This window comes from Trachurus japonicus, chromosome 4 (genome assembly GCF_045865225.1).
Source record: "Trachurus japonicus isolate A0001 chromosome 4, Traja_1.0".
In the NCBI taxonomy this organism is placed as follows: domain Eukaryota; kingdom Metazoa; phylum Chordata; class Actinopteri; order Carangiformes; family Carangidae; genus Trachurus; species Trachurus japonicus.
The window spans coordinates 10,844,172-10,865,907 of record NC_140910.1 but is presented as its reverse complement, the minus strand read 5'-3'; the positions used below and the strand labels follow the sequence as shown (position 1 = coordinate 10,865,907).

Below are 21,736 nucleotides of genomic sequence, written 5' to 3'. Positions count from 1 at the left end.
TTTTATTTGAACTTGATTTATATTCGAGAAAGTATAGAATACAGTTGATTGAGTGTGGTGTTTTTAATCATAATTTAAAAAGAATAATGATTAGTTAAAAATATATTTTTATTAGTAATTTATTTTTTTATCAATTACTAGACATTTCAGGCGACCTCATTTGAATTCCAGGTGACCCCAAGGTTGAGAAACACTAGTCTTGAGAAACTCATCGGTGTCTGCTGCTGAATATTACTCTAGGAAATCACTCTTTTCAGCTTGTGTGCAAGGTCAGGCCCACATATTAAATTACTGATTATATGTGTTAGTTAATTCTGTATTTCCACAGTGTTCGACTTAATCAATATTGTAACACTATCGTAATTGTTGCGGCACTATGTGATTATTTTCATTGTCTCGTAGCTTCATCTGCATGAGTAATGATCTGTTGATAGTTTAGTCTCATGTTCTCCACAAGAGAAAAATAGAAATCTTAAAACTGGATTGTTTGGGCTCAGTGTGGAATTACAAATCTGGTCTGAAGGAAAAACAACAGTGACCACATTTTGTAGTGATCCAGATGTAACAAGCAATTGACACATTTACAATCCTGTGAATGGTATTTAAAAGAAGACAACATTTTGTGTTCCTGTCGACAGTCTCTTCTGAGCTGAATGTCTTAAAAGGAGCTTTTTCTGAGCCAGATGAGGGCAGGAAGCTTTTTATTAAGCCTGCTTGCCTCCCTGATGCTATTGATCGTAATGGATGATTTGGCGCAGTGAAACGCTGTCCTCTCCAGACCCCCATCCCCCCTTTACTCCCTCCACACATTCACCGTATTACACAAAGTGTATGATATGCACTGACAGTAGAGGACGGAGTGGCTTTCCCCCTCTGTGCACACCGCTTTGTTCAGTAAACCAGAGGAACGCTGCAGGGAAATCTGTGTTTGAGGGAGAAGCGTGCGCGGCCATGATGCCACCATGCCGGTTTAAGTCGTGTCAGTGTATTCAGAGCTGGGTTCAGCCATACTTCCCTAGTCTGTAAGTAGCTGGTATTACTCCGTGTGTGTGTTCGTCTGCCTAGTGGCTGCCTCCGCGTGTGTTTACATGCAGAAGAAGTAAGGATAAGCTGTAAGGATATTATTCTGCCAGAGTGCCGTAATTGCGAGGAACGCTTAAGCCTCTTTGAAAAAGCTTAGCATTAGGAAGTTGATGACTCCTTAATTATAACTATCGCCATCCAAGTAGTAACTCTGCAGTGATGGTCAGCTGTGAGGAATCATTGATATCGTCACAGATATCTACACTTACACACTGGTAGAGAGAAATGCTGACTTTGTTTACATGCACATTAGCAGCAGGATTTGAGAGTATCCCGTTTAATGTGTTTGTGCATGGTAACACCATGTCCTAGTTACAGAAACACTGTTTGCTGGTTGGATTGGGCTGGATTACTCCGATGGAAACCAGGACACTGTGACATGCAAACACTCACCTGTGTGTCTTATCACACGCTGCTGCACAGGTGTACTGTATCTTTGACACAAGCAACAGGGTCATTTAAAAAATAATTCTAAATGAAGTGTCACATTTTGTGGACATCAAAATGATATCTTATAACTTTTTTGTTTGGTCTGTACATAAAAAGAAGTGAAAACGACAGGTTGTGGTTTAGAGGCTTCCAGGCTGTTTGTCCCTGCTGTGCCTGTCTTCACTGTCTAAACTCAGCTAACCTTCTCCTGACTCTGGCTTCATATTTAGTATACAAATATGAAAGCGCTATCTATGTTGTTATCCAACATTTTAAGTGAATAAGTGAAAAATGTTGAACCTTAAAAAATATAAACACACGCTCACTAAAGTCTGAGCTGAAACTACCACATGTTGCTTGGCATAAAACAGTTAAAGTGATACGCCAACATTTTTTTCGTGTCTTGCCTCACTCCCAAGTCCATGACCAGCAGATAGACACCATCCTTTTGACTGTGCGTGCAGTAACAAGGGAGATAGAGCCGAATCGCCCCTAATTAGCTTAGCTCAAACACTGGAAGTGTATGGGTAGTGTTAGCCTGCCCCCTACCCGAGCCGAAATCAGCAGTCAGAAGCTGATTTCATTTTAGCTATAGCATTTATATATCACTTTATCCACATTTCAAACATTTTGAGGTGAGAAAGTAGCCGTTTAGATCAGCAGTGTGTCGTTAATTTGTCTAAATACCAGCTGTTTACAATTTTGTTCGGACGAATTCGGCGCTACTCAAGCTAGCTGTTGTGACCAACGCACTTCCGGTTACTTTCACAAAATAAAACTGCTGTTGCCCTTTACATACAGAAAACCATGACGATAGAATTTGTGCTTTTACTTTGAAATAGGAAGCTAACCTACCCTCGATGTAGCTAGCTTGAACCAAAATAAAATGTCTTTGCTTGAACCCTCCGTTTTGACCGATCTGGTCCCGTTACCGGCATTTGTCAGCTCTGAGACGAAGATCGGTCCTTTTAGAGTTGCTGAAGTGTCTCTGATGACATTAGGTGGAGGCAGGCTAACACTACCTATACACTTCCAGCGTTTGAGCTAAGCTAATTATGGGCGATACGGCTCTATCTCCCTTGTTACTGCACGTACAGTCTATCTGCTGGTCATGGACTCGGGAGTGAGGCAAGACACGAAAAAATATAAAAAATGTTGGTGTATCCCTTTAACAGGAAAAGCACCCAAAAAAAGTGTGTTGGTCTTCAGCGTTGACAGAGCTGTGGAGATGTCAAGGACGACAACAGAGAAGACTGGAAATCATCATGTGTGTGCAGCAAGTCAACACCATGAAGTAAAAGTGATTAAAGACATGATAAGACTAGTGCAAAGCCGAACATACTCTATTAGGACTTTTTACTGCCTCCACGTTTCCACCCTGGTCTGAGGCCACAGACGGAGGATGAGGACCACACTGGCTGACTGGTGTGGTCATGGAAAAGTACACAGCCCGCTGGCTACTGAGATCAAGGGCTCAGAGGTGGAATGGCCTGACCCACACTGATTTAGGATCAGTTTGCTTACCCTCAGTCTAAAGAGCAACCATCACTGTTGCGTAAGCCTCCTGCCTGAGTGCTGTGAACCAGGCGACGGTGGCTTGACCATAAATTAACATATTATAATAAAAAGAAAGAGAGAGAGAGAGAGAGAGGTCCTGTCTGAACCTCTGTAGCAGCAGGAGAACCAACGGCTCTGTCCTCTGCTGTCAGAGATAACATCACAACCCCACTGCACATTTCACTGCCACACTGACATCAGAGCCCACTGTATTTTACTCCTCTTTGTATTGAGGTAGCTCTTCAGATCAGATTTGACAGTGTTATGGATTTTGGCTTTCCTCGGATCAGGTCAGGCACACTTTGACACAATAATCAAACACTGCTTTGTTGCAGGAGGAACGAAAAATTAACACCCGATCGATAGCCGGAGCGCCATCACTTAGCCTCTGCAGAGATAACAAACAGTCATCTCAGACGGCCTCTTACTTAGCTCGTCCTCAGGGAGTCGTACTATTGATCCAATCTGGGCCAGACAGCGCAGACAGTACATCAGTGCTCCCTACAGTGTACAGTGACACACAAGTGTGCGTTTGTTTTTTTCATTTTAGATTAGAGCTGTTATGTTTTGCTAATGCTAACATGCTACTTAGCTAACATTAGCATTAACAGCTGTTTCCGTTGTTTAAAGGGACAACGAGGAGTTTCTATTTGGTTATAAAAAAGTCTCATATTAATGTGGATGAATCTCCGCTACCCACACTTGTTAATGGGCCCATTTTTGATAAATATATGGTTTTGTCTCTATCGTTATTTTGTTATTATTAGTGGTGGTGGAAATGCTGGGCGAGCCGACCAGCATTTCCTTTTGCAGCGAGTTATGAGAATAATGCAGCCGAATCGCTGTTTATGGTTGGAACTACGACGGTATGTGAACCTCTTTGAACCTCTGACTTTAATTCTTGATGAATGAAAACATGAGTCTGTCTTGCGCCGGTCGAAGAATTCTACGGTGCGCGCGGAGGCTCATAAATGTAGTGTGAAAACACTTCGCTTTCCCAAAACTCCTCGTTGTACCGTCCAGACGCCTGATGAGGTAGTGCTGCTCTGAGGAGGTATTATTACCTCTTTTGTTGTTCAATGCAATCACAGCTGAAACTTGAACGACCTCACCACATCACTGCCAACAAGAAACCACATTTTGATGAAGTGTAAAAATAAAAAACAAAGATTCAGTTAAGGAGTTTTGTCTTCTTTAGTGTCAAAAAGTTGATCGTTTAACAAAGATAAATTAGATGACGTTAAAGCTAGGGGTGTCAACAATAATCGATTCGGCGATGCATTGCAATGCGGGACATGCACGATTCAGCATCGATGCGGCAACGTGCCATAATCGATTATGTCACTGTTTATTTTCTGGCCTCAAATAAAGTTGTGAAGTTTCAATTACCTCCGGGGGCGTTTCCGGAGCAACGACATGCGCAGCCTGTAGCTACATGCAGCGGCAGCACCACGGGCAGCATCAGCAGTAGCAGTGTTGCAGCTGACTTTCTTTTTCCTTTTTTTTTTTTTCACCCGCGGTCGGGTTGAAAATTAATTAATTAACGCTCGTGAACGTGAACGGCCGTGTCGGGTCCGAGATTCAACAAGCCGGTCGGGTTTTACCGTTACTACAGGCAGTAGCTATGGCCGTTTATCACCAATAAACACAGTAGAGGAGGGGGAGTGACTGAGCTCAGGCTGTGTAAGACGGGGGTCTCTGATGCAGAGAGAGAGAGACCTCCGTGCAACAAAAAGTGTCACAACTTCCTGTATCTGGCCCTTCAAAATAAAAGCCCCGTAGTCTTTCATATAGTTCAGTCATATTGATTTTGAGTTAATGTTGACAAGACATGGCTCCAAAGGTTTGTTTGTTTTTTCCTGCGACCAATGAAATTTTGGTCGGCTAATTTTTGGGGGCAGCCCTAGAAGTGATTTATGTTTTCTTTTTCAGGTTTGAAAATCCCATATCCAATACCTGTACCATTCAATTTTATTTTATTTAATGACATTTATGTCAAAGATACAGGAGAGTGATAATACATAGCAGGCGATAAAATCTGTTGTTCAATATCTCATGACTGATGAAAAATTTGCCGTGTTGTGTGCAGTAGAATTTTGATGCATCGCAATGCATCGGAGAATCGAATCGAATCGAATCGAATCGAATCGTTACCTGCTGAATCGTAATCGAATCGAATCGTGAGGGCAGTGCCAATGCACACCCCTAGTTAAAGTAGTAAAATAAATAACAGTAGTGCAGAACCCTGTAATGCAGAACCACGTCTATTATTGTGTTTTGTTTCAGTGAGTGTTTGTAGTCAGTGTTATACAAGGCTGCTGCTGGTTATATTGTTTCCCTATTTGTCCTTGTGTGGATGCTTAAAATAATGAGTGAGCTAATGGTGGTGGTTTGCATGCATGTGTGTGTCTGCTTGGTATCATATATTCCCCTATGGTTGTGCTAATGCCCTGTTTAACAGCAGCGTGCGAGGACACGTGGAAGGCAGCATCTGTCTGTTGATTCCAGGCACACGTGCCTTACTCACAAAAATGTTGGGTGACCTCAATTGCGGCACCATGGAAACAAGAGGGAGAAAAAGTGCATGTGCACAAGTCACTGTATGTGTGTGTGTGTATGTGTTTGAGACAATATGAACATGGAGGCCAGAGCAGATTATCTCTCAGCCGTGGTCGAGGTCAGGGAATGTAATACTGGTTATTACAATAGTGTCTCAGCAGTTCTACATTTATGTGAAAGATTTTGACACCATGATTTAAGAAATGTCTCATTCAGAGATCAAGACAAACAGAATATCCTACAACGAGCTGACTTGGCATCCATATATATTTCCAGGGGTAGAGTTCTTTGGATCTGCACTCTCCTGCTTCTCAAGAACAACAGGAATTAGCTTGATGTTATGTATTTTTGCATATACAATACTGTGTGTTGAAGAGCTTGTAGCAGCATACCGGAGGTGATGATAAAAAAAAAATAATTTTTTTTTAACATGAACAGTGAGCATCTGTGTACATCAGATTTAGGGGTTTAAACTGGATTGTGTGACATCTGTATGTTTACATGTAGAGTATAAAAGTGCCATCATCATCAGGCCTGCACATGATAAACATCTTACTGCGATTTTACGGGGTGATGTTATGATTGGGACATATGATTGCCATTTTGGTGTGAATGGTAATTTTTGCTTTTCATTATCACTTAAGAAATATCAGAATTGATGACATGATGTTTGTTGGGTGTTGTACCAAACAAATATGTCCCTTACATCCTACAAAAATATGATTTGGTGGCCAGGGTGTTTCTGTAGCCACAGAGACGCCTTGGACATAGGTAGAGTAACTGATACACATGATTGCTATATGCATCAATATTGATTAAAGCAGTGGTTCCCAACCGTTTTTGGCCCCATTTTGACATCCCAAATTTCTGGCGACCCTGTGATCATGTGACTGCACATGATCACAGCCGTCAATCAAGATGCGCCAGCTCAGATATTTTTATATGCTGAATTTGATTTGAACTCTATTTATATTTGAGAAAGTGAAAGTTTAGAATACAGTTGTTTAAGATTGTGTGTGGTGTTTTTAATCATAATTTTAAAAAGAATAATCATTAGTTTAAAAAATATTATCAATTACAAGACATTTCAGGCGACCCCATTTGAAATCCAGATGACCCCACATGGGGTCCTGACCCCAAGGTTGAAAAACACTGGATTAAAGGATCCTGTTGGTCCAAATTTACCTTTTAGATCGCTCAGTTTAAACAATGTAAAATAAAGATGCTACAACAGAGAAATGTAATAACAGTCTTCTTCGTCACTCCTGTGAACACAGTGATACAGATGTGATTATCGTTGCAGATGTAAATGATGAATATGGGTCATGTAACTTTACACATTGAGGAGGACCTACCTAGTTCCATGCAGTGAGTTTAACAGAGTCCGTGTTGGTTTGTTTCTTGGTATCAGACATAACTGTAACTGTAACTGTCATACAGTAGATGATAGAAGAAACTCTTTTGAACCAGGAACAGTTATTGCAAATGCCCCTCACTGACTGACTGAGTGATAGAGTTAAGTCATCATATTTGCACCATTGGTCTGAGTCTGAGTGCCACATGTCTGAGTGAGGGTTTCTCCGTTGGCCGTAACCATTTCAAAGTGAGTGTGTGTGCAAACAGTTTCTATTATAACAGTTTTTTCTTGTTTTTGTTAGCATCCAACCATGGCTATTCAAACGGGAGAGGGAGTCACTATTTCATGCTTGTTCAGATGCAGAAAAACATCTAAATGAACGTTTTTATTGGCTTTGGCTGCATAGAAAACTGGACATGTGAGCACAGAGAGCAGGACAGACGCAAACAGATAAAGGTCTGAAACCGGCTGACAAAAGGCAGAAGGCTAATATAACACAATGATGTTTGTTTACAGCGTTTCCACAACAGTTTTCAGTCATGTCCTCAGTTTCACACATGCATGCACAGTCCACAGAGAGTAGGACACTGCAAGGGTATAACAAGTCTTGTTGTATTTTGTGAACAGTGATCTGTTTTCACATTTTCTGTTGAATCAGTATAAAAACATGTAGATGTTTACGCTCTGAGTCCTGGAAACAGTGATGTTCATTACATCCAACATCTATCTATCATCACCTTGGCCATAAAACATTTTTATTACAACAAACCAGTGGTGGTTTGCACCTGCACTTCTTGATTTTGTGTTTACTGTTCCAGAAATCTGTTTTAACAAGTGCATGAATGTCATGCCACTGTTTAATCTCCTGTGTCAACATTGTGATGTCTGATGAAGCTCCTACATACAGTAGTATAGTCTGGCAAAAAAGACACATATGGATAATGTGAAGTGGAAAGAAGCAGGGATTAAACTGTAGATTCCTCATATGACAAAAAGGTCAAACGTTGGTTGAACATGTGATTATATTGCTGCATCAAAACACAGGGCTTGTGTGTGAAAATGACTGCGTCTCGCTTCACTTCCCGTGGCTATCAGCGGCCAGTAATGGACCTCTCTCTTAAGGCTTGTAAGAGTGGGCCATTAAACCAACGCATAGCGGCATTGGCTAGGCAACAGTCTGAGCCACAGGCTATTGGTTTAGATGTTTCTATTTGTTTTTCCATCCCCTGAAGAGTCCTACAAACTGCTGCTGCAGCATAATGGTGGAGTAGGACCTGTTTTTACACATTCTGCAGCTCCTTATCACAAGAAGGATGAAATGACCTGGGTGCTTGTTGGGATGTAAACACTGATAACATGTTATCACAGAAGACTCCTGTGGTTCCTGAGGTTTGTGTTTGTAGATGAAAACTCACCTTACATGGCACAAACAATCACCTGAGGACTTGTATTATTTAAAGGGATAGTTCACCCAAAATTCAAATTTCACTCATTATCTACTCACCCTCATGTCAACTAAGAGCTGTGAGAATTTTCAGAGTCCCCTGTGCCTTCTCTGAGTTACGGGGGGGTCCGTGCAGCAGTATTTGTCCATATAAAAGGTTGCAAATGGATACCAACATTCTTCGTCAAAAAAGACACACCAAAAATACCTCCATACTGCTCGTCTGCAATGTCCACCTTGTATTGAAGCCCCGACATGAGAAATTGTTCCAAAAAAAATTAAATAAGTCTATGTTTTAAGCTTGTTTGTAGCAGAAGCTCCCAGTGTCTCAGTTCACTGCTCTTCCTGTGTCAGTGCAAATCTCTCGTGTGTTTGCGGTGGAACAATTTCTCATGTCGGGGCTTCAATACCAGAGGGACATTACAGACGAGCAGCATGGAGGTATTTGGATGTTTTTTGGTGTGTCTTTTTGGACGAAGAAAGTTGGTATCCATTGACAACCATTATATGGACAAATACTGCTGCACGGACCCCCCCGTAACTCAGAGAAGGAACGGAGGACTCTGAAAATTCTCACAGCTCTTAGTCGACATGAGGGTGAGTAGATAATGAGTGAAATTTGAATTTTGGGTGAACTATCCCTTTAACATACTGTACAGTACTGCTTTGATGTGTTTTATAATACTGTAATACACTCACGGGTTGAGTTCAGGTAGCACAGACCTGTTTTGTTACTCAGGACTTCAGGATGCTCTCTGTATTTCTATCCCATAATGCCCCTTTCATAACTTCTTCCTTTGCCTTTCCTCTGCTCACTGTGCTGTGTCCTCATCATCTTTATGTCTCTCCGTTTCTGTTATCAGTCTAGAGTTATAGGATTAAAGGAAAAGCTGCAGGGCACCACGGTTGTGTCATTTGCACTCTCGTTGAGTTCTTGTAATCATAATGTAATTACACTGCAGTCAGGCATTCACATGAATTAAACAGCTCAGATGTAAATGCAGCTCCGCACCGTTCTTCATCGCTCCCTTCCCCAGACCTATCTCCTTCCTGCCATCATTATTATTTATACAGAAATGCTGGGTTTACTTTACAGGTAGAGATGAATACATGAGTGTAACAGTTCTTCAATCCATGCACCAACACAGTGATGTAGGAATATTAGAAGAAATTAGCATTATGGAGTTGTTGAAGGCTGTTATTGTTGTTATTAAGTAGGGGTGGGAGAAAAAATCGATTCACATAAATATCGCAATATCTTTTTTGACGATTTTTAAATCGATTTTCTTTTCAAAAATCTTTTTTTTTTTTTTCAAAAATCGATTTATTTATTTTTTTGAATTTCTTTTGAATTTTTTTATATTGTGCAATGTGCATTTGCTAGCCTTTTTTACATACAGAGAGTCCAGGTTTTGAAAAGGGTTTAAGTTCACTTTATAATGGAGTATGTTAATTAAGTAACATTTATTTGTGTGCAGATAAATGTTAAAAATGCAGACTAAAAATCGAGAGAATCGGCAATATCGTAGAATCGCAATTTAAATCGAATCGCCATCCAAAAAATCGTAGAAGAATCGAATCGGGAGAAAAGCGTATCGTCCCAGCCCTATTATTAAGACTAGGGATGGGAACGACACGGGATTTGGATTGTCGATTGTCGAGGCCCATGTGTCGACTTTTTGTCGAATTGTCGGCCCTTTCTTTTTTTTTTTTAACAGCAGCAGATATGCGGGCGGGGGGGGGGGCTACACGTGCTTTTGTTGTGGTTTATTAACGCTGCTGTCGCCACAAGCGGACGAGGCAGTCCGCATTCGGTTTCGGACTCGTCATCAACAGCACCATCACCTAGACTGCAGGGAGCCCGGACAGCTGATCTCTTGACTCTGTCGCCTGTCAGCATGCGCGCACGCTCCCGTCACATGTGAAGCAGAATGAGGGTCAAGTAGCTATCCCATTTAGAAAAAGTGGATTTGTTTCATTTAAAATATTTTATTTCATTAGGGGAAAAGTGGCACTTTCTGCTGTTTATTTGAATAGGAAATATTGAAAGACAAAATGCAATTTACACATGGAAATCCCACAAGCCCCGCCCCCTCGACATTTTGACACTCCATTTTTTTTGTCGAGGGGAGCGTGTGTCGATTTTTTGTCGATTTGTCGACAAAAAGTCCCATCCCTAATTAAGACCTACACATGCACACACACACTGTCTTAACAGGTGCATGCATGTAGAAAAGAAGAGATGTGGCTGCAGTGAGAAACATGTCATGTCTCTGTCTTAAACTGACACACACACAAACACACAGTTAACCAGCCAATCACATGCATCCTCACACTTGAACCTTCACAGTACCATAAAAACAGGAGAGCGTCCTCTTTAATTATCTGCATTGCAAACAGTCTTTCATCACTTTTTTTTCTCCCCTCAAATTTGATTTCCTGGGTGTTTCAGCTTGAAGGGAGCGTTGCCGGGAATGCATTGGCACGCTTCGGCTTGCTCATCGCAGTGTGAATGTGAATGTGTGTGTGTGACAGAGGGAGCGAGATAGAGAGACAGAGCAGAAGGAGGAGGGGGGCAAACAGGCGATTCTGTGGCTCAGTCACATGGGCATCCACGAGCGGCAGGCAGAGACAGAGACAGAGACAGACCAGAGCGGCTGGCTATCAATTCAGCTGGAAACACAGTCAAGCTGTGAAGATGCCGTCCCACTCCTGAGTGATACAGGGTGGTGGAGGTTATAGCTGTTAATGTCTCAGCGGGTGAGGGACACAGTGAATCACGATGTGCTGATGTTACAGTGGGGTCTTTAGAAGTGCTGTTTTGTCATCTGTCATCCTTATTTCTCCTCAATTATCCACCAGACTGTAATTATTCATGTTACAATTTACAGGACGTCGTCACTGAAGGCAGCTTGTAACGCTACCAGAGATCTATGTTACATTTCATATTGCATTAACAATTTTTGCAGGTTTATATTAGACATTTTACACAACACACAGGCTGGAGTATTGCATAGACATAACACTGAGCAAAGATTAACATGTTCAATGTAAAGATTGATCTTTAGATTTTAGAATTTATTTGGCGTCATTTGAATAAAAATGTATATCTTTTCTATCCAGTCCTATTCACTGTAATACATATGTCAAAATGTCTTTTTGTTTTCGTTTAAAGGAACAAAATTGCGGCAGGTAGAAAAAAAGACAATTTTCCCAGCAACCATTTTGTCATGCTATTAGTGCTTTTTCCTGCTCTGTCAGTCTGTTGTAAAAAGGTCGACAGTGTTGATAAACAGGAGCTATTGTTGAAGACATTTTGAAATAAGCAGCTGGAAAAACGCAGGTGGAATTAAAGAGGCTTAATAATGCTATTTCCACCTGCGCCTCGCTGTGACAGATCAATATGTTGGCTATGAATAAAAGGCTGTTGTGGCTGGAAGAGACAGGAGGGCTTATATAGGAACGGTAGGCGCTATTTTTTCTTCAATACAGGCTGTATAGATTATATACAGTGTAGTGTGCACTCATTATTATTCTGCCATGCATTGCACACATATACAGTCAGAGAAGCCAGATGGATGAATGAGCTGTGCACAACCAGTGAAAACATGGGACGACTGGGGCCTTTTTATATCAAATAATAAATGTAATTCAGCATATAGAAGTGAGCCTGTCTAGTTTGAACTTTCAAAAGCAGCTTGATGCATCTCACCCAACTCTCCACCCTACAGAACATTTGTTATTTTTCACACTTATGTTTCTATTTAAATACCACCCCCCTTTGGCTTTTATTCCTGCTGCCACTATGTCATGAAAGTCGTCTTCTCCCACTCCTGCTCAGATTTCCTCCTTTGTCTTTATAATCCTTTTTCACACAGGATATGTGACTGTAGTAAATGATAAACTGACAATCGATGACGTCCATGTAGCTGCCTCATTTTCAAGGTCCTGGTGTTCTTCATGCTGGATCCCCATCACACTGTCTTGTCTGCTGTAGAGACAAAGTAGCTAATGCATCTACACAGTGACCTACAAAGCAGATGTAGTCCACCAGAAAGTAATGTTATGTCATTAATGATAATAAACCTGTTAAATCAGCCAGAAAATCTGGTGGAAAAAATTCATTTGATGTTGTTCATAAGATTAAGAATATCTGATCTCATTGCTGATTTATTTATTCACTACACTCAGACTGGGCTGTTGCTGTTGTAAACATATTTGCAGTTTCTTGATGAATTCCACCATCTGCGTGAGTGTGATGTTAGTTCCAGTGATAACAGAGAGGGAATTAATCAGCTTCACTCTTGCTCTGTCCGAATCCATCTCTCCTCCCCTCGTTCTCTCTCTCTCCACTCTTTCATTTGCTCGTCTTGTGTTCACTCGTTCCTGCCCTCCGTAGCCTTGTCTGCATTATTATGCTGAGTGTTATATGACTGTAATCATGCATCTATTTTCAGGCCTTCATTTCAAAAACAGGCCTCTGATTGCCTTTCTCTACTGCAGCATCCTGCCATTGGACAGAAAACTAGAGGCCATTATTACAACATTATTATATGATATACATACACAAACACACAAACACACATGCACACACACACAGATTCCCATGCCACGATTGGCCTTTTAATCTATTGTTGTACTATATGTCAGCCATTATAATATTCGCCTCGTAAAGCTGCAGAACTGCCAGCCTGTACTTTACTGTCACTTTAACTTCGGCACATTTGCGGCGCTGTTCTGTCCAAAACTCAGAACTCTAGATTTAAAGGGATAGTTCAACATTTTGGTAAATTGGCCCATTGCCATAATCCCTAGTCATAGCAGTAGGTTCGTTACTTTAAATTGTCGGTGCAAGCCATTTTTAGAACGGCGGAGCAGAGCCATGAGCTGCTTAGAGCTACGTTACGGAGGCTCATGGGATTTCTTGGTTTCCCTCATCAAACTCATCAAATACACAATCCAACAACTCCAAAACGCTCTGGTGGACAAGTTGTGACCTGCACATTCACCACGCTATGAGATAATAATGGAATGTTACGAGATGGAGCCGTTTTCGAGGTAAATACCGAGACTGCTTGCTGAAAAACTGCCCCTGAACGCAACGCGCATCAGTGGTTTTACATGAATTTCCCTCTAAAACAACTCTGTCTGGTAACGTTGTGTTATTATCTCATAGCGTGGTGAATGTGCAGGTCACAACTTGTTTACCACAGCGTTTTGGAGTTGTTAAATTGTGTATTTGATGAGTTTGATGAGGGAAACCAAGAAGTTCCATTAACCTCCGTAACGTAGCTCTGAGCAGCTCATGGCTCTGCTCCGCCGTTCTAAAAATAGCTTGCACTGACAATTAAAGGTAACGAACCTACTGCTATGACTACAGGGATTATGGCAATGGGCCAATTTGCCAAAATGTTGAACTATCCCTTTAAAAATGTTCTTATATTGGACTTTTTACATTGACCCCAGAATGTGACACATGTGCTTTTGACTACAAGTGGATATTATTTATCTTTTATCTTTGGCTTGTCATGATCAGGTCTAAAGTATTATGGTATTTTTGATTTTCATTAATGAATCTGTCGACATGAGTCATTCCAGCTCTGTGAGACACAACAGTGCTGGAGCTGACGTGTAGCAGGTGCAATGTTAACATGTTCTCCAATTCATCAATTAACGATGGTTAATAATAAACACAAAGTACGGCTGATTCTGTGAGTTCAGCAGGTTTGAGGTCATAAATCATATTCTTGGACAAAATCAAAATATAGACCTGATGAGTGCAACAAATGTCTTGCTAATCTATCCAACATTGTTGAGACATTTCACAGTGACAAACGTCAGCTTGTCAGCGTTGTTAGAGGAGGGATCACTAAAGTCATCATTAGGATTTCATGACCATCAGTCAAATACACGCTGAAACATCTCAGTGTTGACCAGAGAGGTGGAGCAACAAACTGACACATGTGTGTGTGTATGAATCAGACTCTGCTCTCTGAGCTGGTGCGGCTGGTTCCTGTGGCTCGTCCAGCTGACAGCGCCACACTGGTGTGTTTGACACTGTTATTACATAATGCTGGACTGCTGTGTTAGGACTCATCTCTGTCACAGTGAGAACTAATGAAGCTCAGTACTGGAGACTCACAGCTAACACCCTCATCTCTCTCTCTCTCTGTCTCAGATGCTGCTGCTAAGAAAGCCTTCATCACAGAGGTGAGCTGCCGTCTGTTCCTGTCATCATCTGCTCTCTTATTATCTTCTCTGCAGGTCTTCTTGATCGACCACATTGACATCTAGTCGTAGTGGTTTTAAACAGACACTAATGAAAACCCACTGAGTGACTGCATCATAACTGTTTGATTAGAGGTCATTAAATACAACGGCGCACATCATTTAACTTTATTGGTGCAGGAGACTTCTACAAATGTCAGAGTAGCAGAAAGTTTAATCAAGCTCATATATTTAAATGTCACGTTATAACTGTTGACTGTGCTGGACATCTTGGCTCACATGAACTTAACCCAGCTGTCACACAGATACTCTGCTGTACACTAAAGCAAACACTTAAAGGGATAGTTCAAATATTTTGGCAAATTGGCCCATTACCATAATCCCTATAGTCATAGCAGTAGGTTCATTACCTTTAATTGTCGGTGTAAGATAGCGTGGTGAATGTGCAGGTCACAACTTGTCCACGAGAGTGTTTTGGAGTTGTTGAATTGTGTATTTGATGAGTTTGATGAGGGAAACCAAGAAATCCCATTAGCCTCCGTAGTGTAGCTCTGAGCAGCTCGCGGCTCTGCTCCGCCGTTCTAAAAATAGCTTGCACTGACAATTAAAAGTAACGAACCTACTGCTATGACTATAGGGATTATGGCAATGGGCCAAATTGCCAAAATGTTGAACTATCCCTTTAAAGGAACTGGGTGATATTTAGTCTGCTGACAACATTTAATCCTACTCGCCAGTGTAAACAAAAGAACTGAATGAAAATGATTTACAGTAGCACCAGCAGTATGTACTGTATGAGGTGTTGGCAATGGGATTGAAAACTCCCATTATAGTTTCTATCAGTGAAACAGTTTCACAGCAGATTCTCATTCTGAGAAATTGGGTTTGATTGTTTTAGGGAATTCAGTTCTAGGAAATAAAGATGCTTTTGAATACAACAGAGTTTATATTTTGCTTCAAAATGAACACCTGGGCTCCTCAGTGAAAAACATCAAAGCCTTAAATTGCTTTCATGCATTAATATTTTATCAATCCCCTGATTTAATATTTACATAATCAGTTTTAACAAACAGGTGCAAATCCCTTTGTTCCAATAACACAAACCTCTCGTTGTGTCACCAGATGCCCTCGTCCTCAGGCCAGCCCGGTCAGGGGAAGAAGATCGGTCACAGAGGAGTGGACGCATCAGGAGAAACTACTTACAAGAAGGTAACATCCTGCAGACTGCACATGGCAGCATGAGAAATTATTAAATTTTTAGGTGTAAGTAACAGAGACAGCTTTAATACCAATTGACAATAACGTGTTCTTGTCTATTCCCTGTATATAAGATAAGATTTTATTAGTAGCTCACTCACACCATACTGTATCTCCCTCTGGCTCTCTCTCTCCACAGACCACATCCTCGGCCTTGAAAGGCGCCATCCAGCTGGGCATCGGTTACACAGTGGGCAACCTGAGCTCCAAGCCCGAGAGAGATGTGTTGATGCAGGACTTCTACGTGGTGGAGAGCATCTTCTTCCCCAGGTCTCACACACACACACAAAACATACCACAGTGTTGCATTTTCAGTGCATAGATGGATTATACAGCATTGTTGCAGTTGATTTTTGTTGACTGGTATTCTTATATGAAATGTGATTACTGTCCTCTGATGCTCTGTCCTCTAGTGAAGGGAGCAACCTCACTCCAGCGCACCATTTCCCCGATTTCCGCTTCAAAACGTACGCTCCAGTGGCCTTCCGCTACTTCAGAGAATTGTTTGGCATCAGGCCAGACGACTACCTGGTAAGATTTAGTTTGTCGTTCACTTCCAGCTGTGTCAGTGTCACGGATGGGAATTGAGAATTGTAAACTGTCAAAACCATTGGACTTGTCTTGTATGCCTCTGTACTTATCAATTCTTTATCAATACCAGTGCATTCAGCTACTGTAAGCATTGCCAAAACAATGACGTCAAACGCATGCATCTGCACTGCTGGAAACTTGTATCAAGAATGAGTCATAGCTGAGAGGAAGGAACCGTCCCAATTCCTTCAGGACTGGTGATGGTGTTAGTTGTAATGTCTGTAGAATGGTCCTTTCAGATCTGGGTAGAATTGGCAGCAATATGCTAAAACGTCTTTCTACACGTCATAAATTAAACAGCTTAAATTCCTAGAACGCATCGTATTTAACACTGTACACACACTCGCGTGCACAAACACATGAGTGCCACCACTCTCCAACTGAGCAGCACGTCTGTTCCTGAAATATCCCATGTTACAGTAATATTAACTCCATGCAGGCAGGCTGAGCAGATGCGTGAGTCACATGTTGCATGTTTCCTACTCTTTCTCTACACTGTGTTCAGACTCAGAGAGAGACACTGAAAACCTGTTAAAGCCCCTTGTTAAGGGAGGCAGTAAAGAATCATCTAATCTAATAAACCAATATATGTGCCTCAATGATTTAAAGGGATTTTTTAACACATAGCATGGATGCTACACAGGAAGTCTCCAGGATCAAATATAGAATCAGATAACAATCGCTCTGGGATCAGAGAGCAACAAATATTCATGTACGGAGAAATGTAAGGAAGGGAAGACCAAGTATAACAAAATGTAAACACAGAAAAGGTAAAGGTACCAAAAGAAAAGCAAATAACTACCGGTAACTTTGACAAGTGGGGAAGAGAGATGGCATGTTTGGAGAGAGCTGCAAGTGGATGAATGATGGAGAGGAACCATGAGACAGCACAAGAGAGGGTGGAGGATGGGTGGATGGGTGAGGAAGAGGAAGGACGGTCTGCAGCTTTTCTCTCCACATCAGTGAGGAGGAACAGAAGGCTGCATGATTCACTGCTCCGCTCTGAGCAGTCTAGCAGACTATACATGCACCGCTTAGTCACTGTTCATGCATGTTCCATGTGCACTGTTTATTGATGTATGGGTGCTATGTGGATACACGCTGCTTGTTTATCCATGTGTGCCATCATTTACTATGTACCCGACTACTGTCCTGCTTGAGAAAACAAAATGTACACACACATATATTTGATTTATTTCAGACAGATTAGGTCCGTAGAGAAACAAAAAAATGACCCAATAACACACTCTTTTTTATCACAATTAATCACCTGAACCTAAATCTAAACCCCTTGTGGAGGCATAACATTTAAAGTAATATCCTAATGTCACATTACATTCATAGTGGTGGAGAAGCTGATGATCCTGGATTCTCTTCACACGGATTAGTCCACATTTCAAAGAGTTTTCCATAGAGGTGGGAGGAGTGTACTTAAACAAGTCAGGCACTGTGTGCTCATTCATTCACTTATGTTGAACACATTTGGCATGTGTGCTGCTTAAAGTTTGGGTGTGAACCAGGGTTTGAGTATGAAACACAAAATCCTTTAGCACCACTGCAAACTGCAGACAGAGGAAGAGCAGTTACATAAACAGCACAAAAGTCAGAGTCAAACCTGAAACTATTCATGTGTTAAATATGTGTATGAATTGTATAAAAATAGTCAAACTCATCTCGGCCTACAGTACATTCAGCAAATGGATTTGACTCCAGCATCAGTGTGGGACCTTTTCTGACCTGTTCCCAGTCGATGCTGTGGCCAGGTCTGGACAGCTGATGATGCATTCATATGGTTAGTTAAAATAGTTGCTGGTTCATCTTCTCTGGATGAGCTGAGCTACTCGACTCGGCAGAGGCTAAACAGCTGACAGGTGTCACAATGGAGAATACATTATTACCACAGTTTCACATGATTTGTCTTCTTGGCACAGTGTGCAGTGTTGAGGGGGCACATGGCCGTAGTTACACACAGTGAATTAGTTTACTAACTCTTAAGCTGTGTTTCAGTCGGTTACCACAGAACTTGGTGATAACAGATTAAGTTTGTGTTGTAAATATATTCCTCCCTCAGCTTTGCCAGCACAACTGTCACCTTTAAGGTGTTTTAATCACACCCTCAAAAAGACTGTGTCCCACCTGTGAGACCTTAGGGCTGTAGTTGTTAACATGAGACAAGGATCCTACTTGACTTTTACATGCCACAGTTTGCATGTGGCCATATCCAGTCATCCAGCTCAGTTGGACATTTTCCCTCTACACTGGGTTCATTTGTTTTTGATGTGACAAAAATAAATGGAATGAAATGTGAAAAAGCGAAGGGAACCATTAGCAAAAAGGATGTGGGGGATGCTTCACATCTTTCTCTCTGTCATGACTTGCTTTTAAGCCGTGGAGAGAAAGGGAGTGGATGGGCTGAGTAACTATCACATCAGAAGGAATCTGATGCATTAACAAACAAATCTAATAAATCCTCCTCCCTTTCCTTTTTCCCCGTTCACTCCGGCTTTCTATATCTGGTGCTGTCGGTCGGATACCGCTGTTGCTGTCCTCTGTTCTCGCCTCCTTTTGGAGCTGCTCTTTTTCCATGAAATTAGATTTAGATGGTTCAGAATAACACAGACGGGTTTCCTGGAAAAGACAGAAAAAAGTTGGTATTTGTTCCAGAGCGAGGGACAGAGACGTGTGTCTGCCCAGGGGAACGGCTTTGGTATGTGACGTCAAACCAGATCTCTCTGAGTGTATCAAATACCCACAAACACTGCACTGCCCACCGTGAACAACTACATATATGAAACGTTTTGGATTAAGTGTGAGTTCAGTGTTGAGCTTAGTACCACGTTCTCCCTTTTTTTTAAAGGGTTTCCTCATTTTCTAAAACCATTAAATCTCTGTTTGTGTGTGCGTCTGTGTGTGTGTGTGTGTACTTGCAGTACTCCCTGTGTAACGAGCCGCTGATCGAGTTGTCCAATCCTGGAGCGAGCGGCTCCGTCTTCTATCTCACGAAGGACGACGAGTTCATCATCAAGACGGTGATGCACAAGGAGGCGGAGTTCTTACAGAAGCTGCTGCCTGGATACTACATGGTGAGCTAGGACTGTGTGAATAAGAATGTAAACAAGATGTTCTTTGTCTTAATTAATAATTTGAATTACATTAGCTTTTTTTTTTAAACACATCATGGATTTAGATTAATATACAGCTCTGGAAAAAATAAAGAGACCACAACAAAATGTTCTTAATAAATCAGCCTTTCTACATGTATGGCAGCCATCCATTCCAGTGTCTATTGAACTCCAACACAAGCACACCTCACTCTCTCACCTCACTTAGCTGATCACCTGAACCAAATCAGATTTAATGAGGAAGAAAGATTATAAATAAATTAAAAAAAACACTGTTGCGATTAAAAATTGGGATTATTCCACCAATTTTGATTTCTAAACTCTTCCTAAGTTTAAAAAGTAGTGTCGTGTTGTTTTAAAATGAATATGAACTTGTTTTCTTTGCATTATACAAGGTCTGAAAACACCAGAATTTTTTTTCGTTATTTTGACGTGTTGCCATTTTTTGCAAATAAATGCTCTAAATGACAGTATTTTTATTTCCAATTTGGGAGAAATTTTGTCAGTAGGTTATAGAATGAAACAAGTGTTCATTTTACTCAAACACATACCTAAGACTAGTAAAACCAGAGGAACTGATCATTTTGAAGTGGTCTCTTGATTTTAATGTTTTAATGTTAATCTCATACAGAACAATAAGCTCATCTCGATATTATTAAGTCAGTTACATTCTGTGCAAAGGCTGGGGGAGCCTGTCAGTGTGTTCATGTAGCTCCGTCTGAAGAGGCCACTGCACACATGCAACTCTTAAATGCCAAACTCTCCGTATGCCCTTATTTTGAGTCGTACTTTTTTACATGTCAGGTTTATGTAAGAGCCCGGAAATGTCTGCCCCGAGCGTGACATCAGCAGCTCTATCATCCCCGACTGAAACCTCAGGCCATGCGCTTTCATAAGACACTGGCCGGATGTACTGTACTTAAACCTAACAGAGCATGACTTGCACCAACAATACGCCCCCCCTCCCTTCAGAACAAAGTCAGCTCCATGTATGTCCATGCCACTGATCCAGCCTCTCAAGTTCACCGTCTTCCTCGGCCTCGGAGTCCATTCATGTGCCGCCAGCCGTGGCCAAAGACCACTGCAGGAATTCATTTAATCATTTAGGAACGTTAAAAGGCTCAGCGCTTTTTTCAGTAACCTTTTCCAATCTCTGCAGTTGTGCTCCGAAGCATTTTCACAGGTGTAATTGGTCTAAGAAGGACCACGTAATGAGAGTAGAGACATTCAGGCTCATGTAGCGTGGCTGTAGCCTAAGGTCAGAGCTGGTGGACTGGGGAAACAGGGCTAAGAGAGAAAAACACGACACAAAAACAGCGTAGATGGACACAAAGAAGCAGACTAGGGATGTCACGATTATACATTTTCTTGGTACGATTATTGTCAGAGAAATAATCACAGTACTACGATTATCACGCTTATTATGCACTAATTAATTTCACAACAGTATGAATGTGTAAAATCATATATAGTCAAAATATAACTACATTACTCATTGTTTACGCAAAATATTTCAAGTATCTATTAATATATCAATCAATCAATCAATTTGTTTATTTCGGGCATGTCAATTTAAATCATCATCATCACACTTCATCTTGGTTCAAGCGGGAGAAGCAAAAGCTTATCTAGTCCCGCCCCCATTATGGCCGAAAGGACCAATTCTTAATCCCCAGGGGAAATGTTTGAAATATTCAGATCATAAATTGTCATCTATACCCTTTTTTATTAAGAATGACACGCTAACATTTAAATTCCTACCAATTCAATGTTAAGTTAGTTAAATGGACCATTTACCTTTATTCCTTTTATTTATTTTTTTTAATTTTTGCACACATCTGCCGATAAGGTTCCAACATCATCTTTTTGGGAAAGTGACGGTATTTAGGAATCTTTACGATTAAAGCAGAAGTAAGCAATCCGGTGGTTTTGGCTAACTTTTTGTCAGCCGATGGAGTTAGCAGTCCCCGCCCTCGTCCCTACGTCACCACATTCACGCGCATCCCTTGGCTGCACACACAGAGAGGACCGCCCCTTTATGCCGTTCTCTCTCCTCATTGGATAAAGGTTGTAGGATACAAGGAAAGTTTTCTCCTGGGCTTACAGCAG

At 41.3% G+C, this 21,736-nt stretch overlaps 1 protein-coding gene across 6 annotated transcripts in view; it reads left to right on the top strand.

Annotated features, from left to right (window-relative positions):
- Positions 1 to 21,736, top strand: part of pip5k1ca (phosphatidylinositol-4-phosphate 5-kinase, type I, gamma a) — a 60,227-nt gene that overhangs the window by 12,376 nt on the left and 26,115 nt on the right. For all 6 annotated transcript variants that reach the window (XM_085773852.1, XM_085773854.1, XM_085773851.1 and 3 more), the window contains exons 2-6: positions 14,608 to 14,639; positions 15,780 to 15,866; positions 16,054 to 16,184; positions 16,328 to 16,445; positions 19,436 to 19,588. In XM_085773852.1, coding sequence (XP_085629978.1) covers positions 14,608 to 14,639; positions 15,780 to 15,866; positions 16,054 to 16,184; positions 16,328 to 16,445; positions 19,436 to 19,588 — 521 coding nt within the window. The remainder of the gene's footprint in view (positions 1 to 14,607; positions 14,640 to 15,779; positions 15,867 to 16,053; positions 16,185 to 16,327; positions 16,446 to 19,435; positions 19,589 to 21,736) is intronic.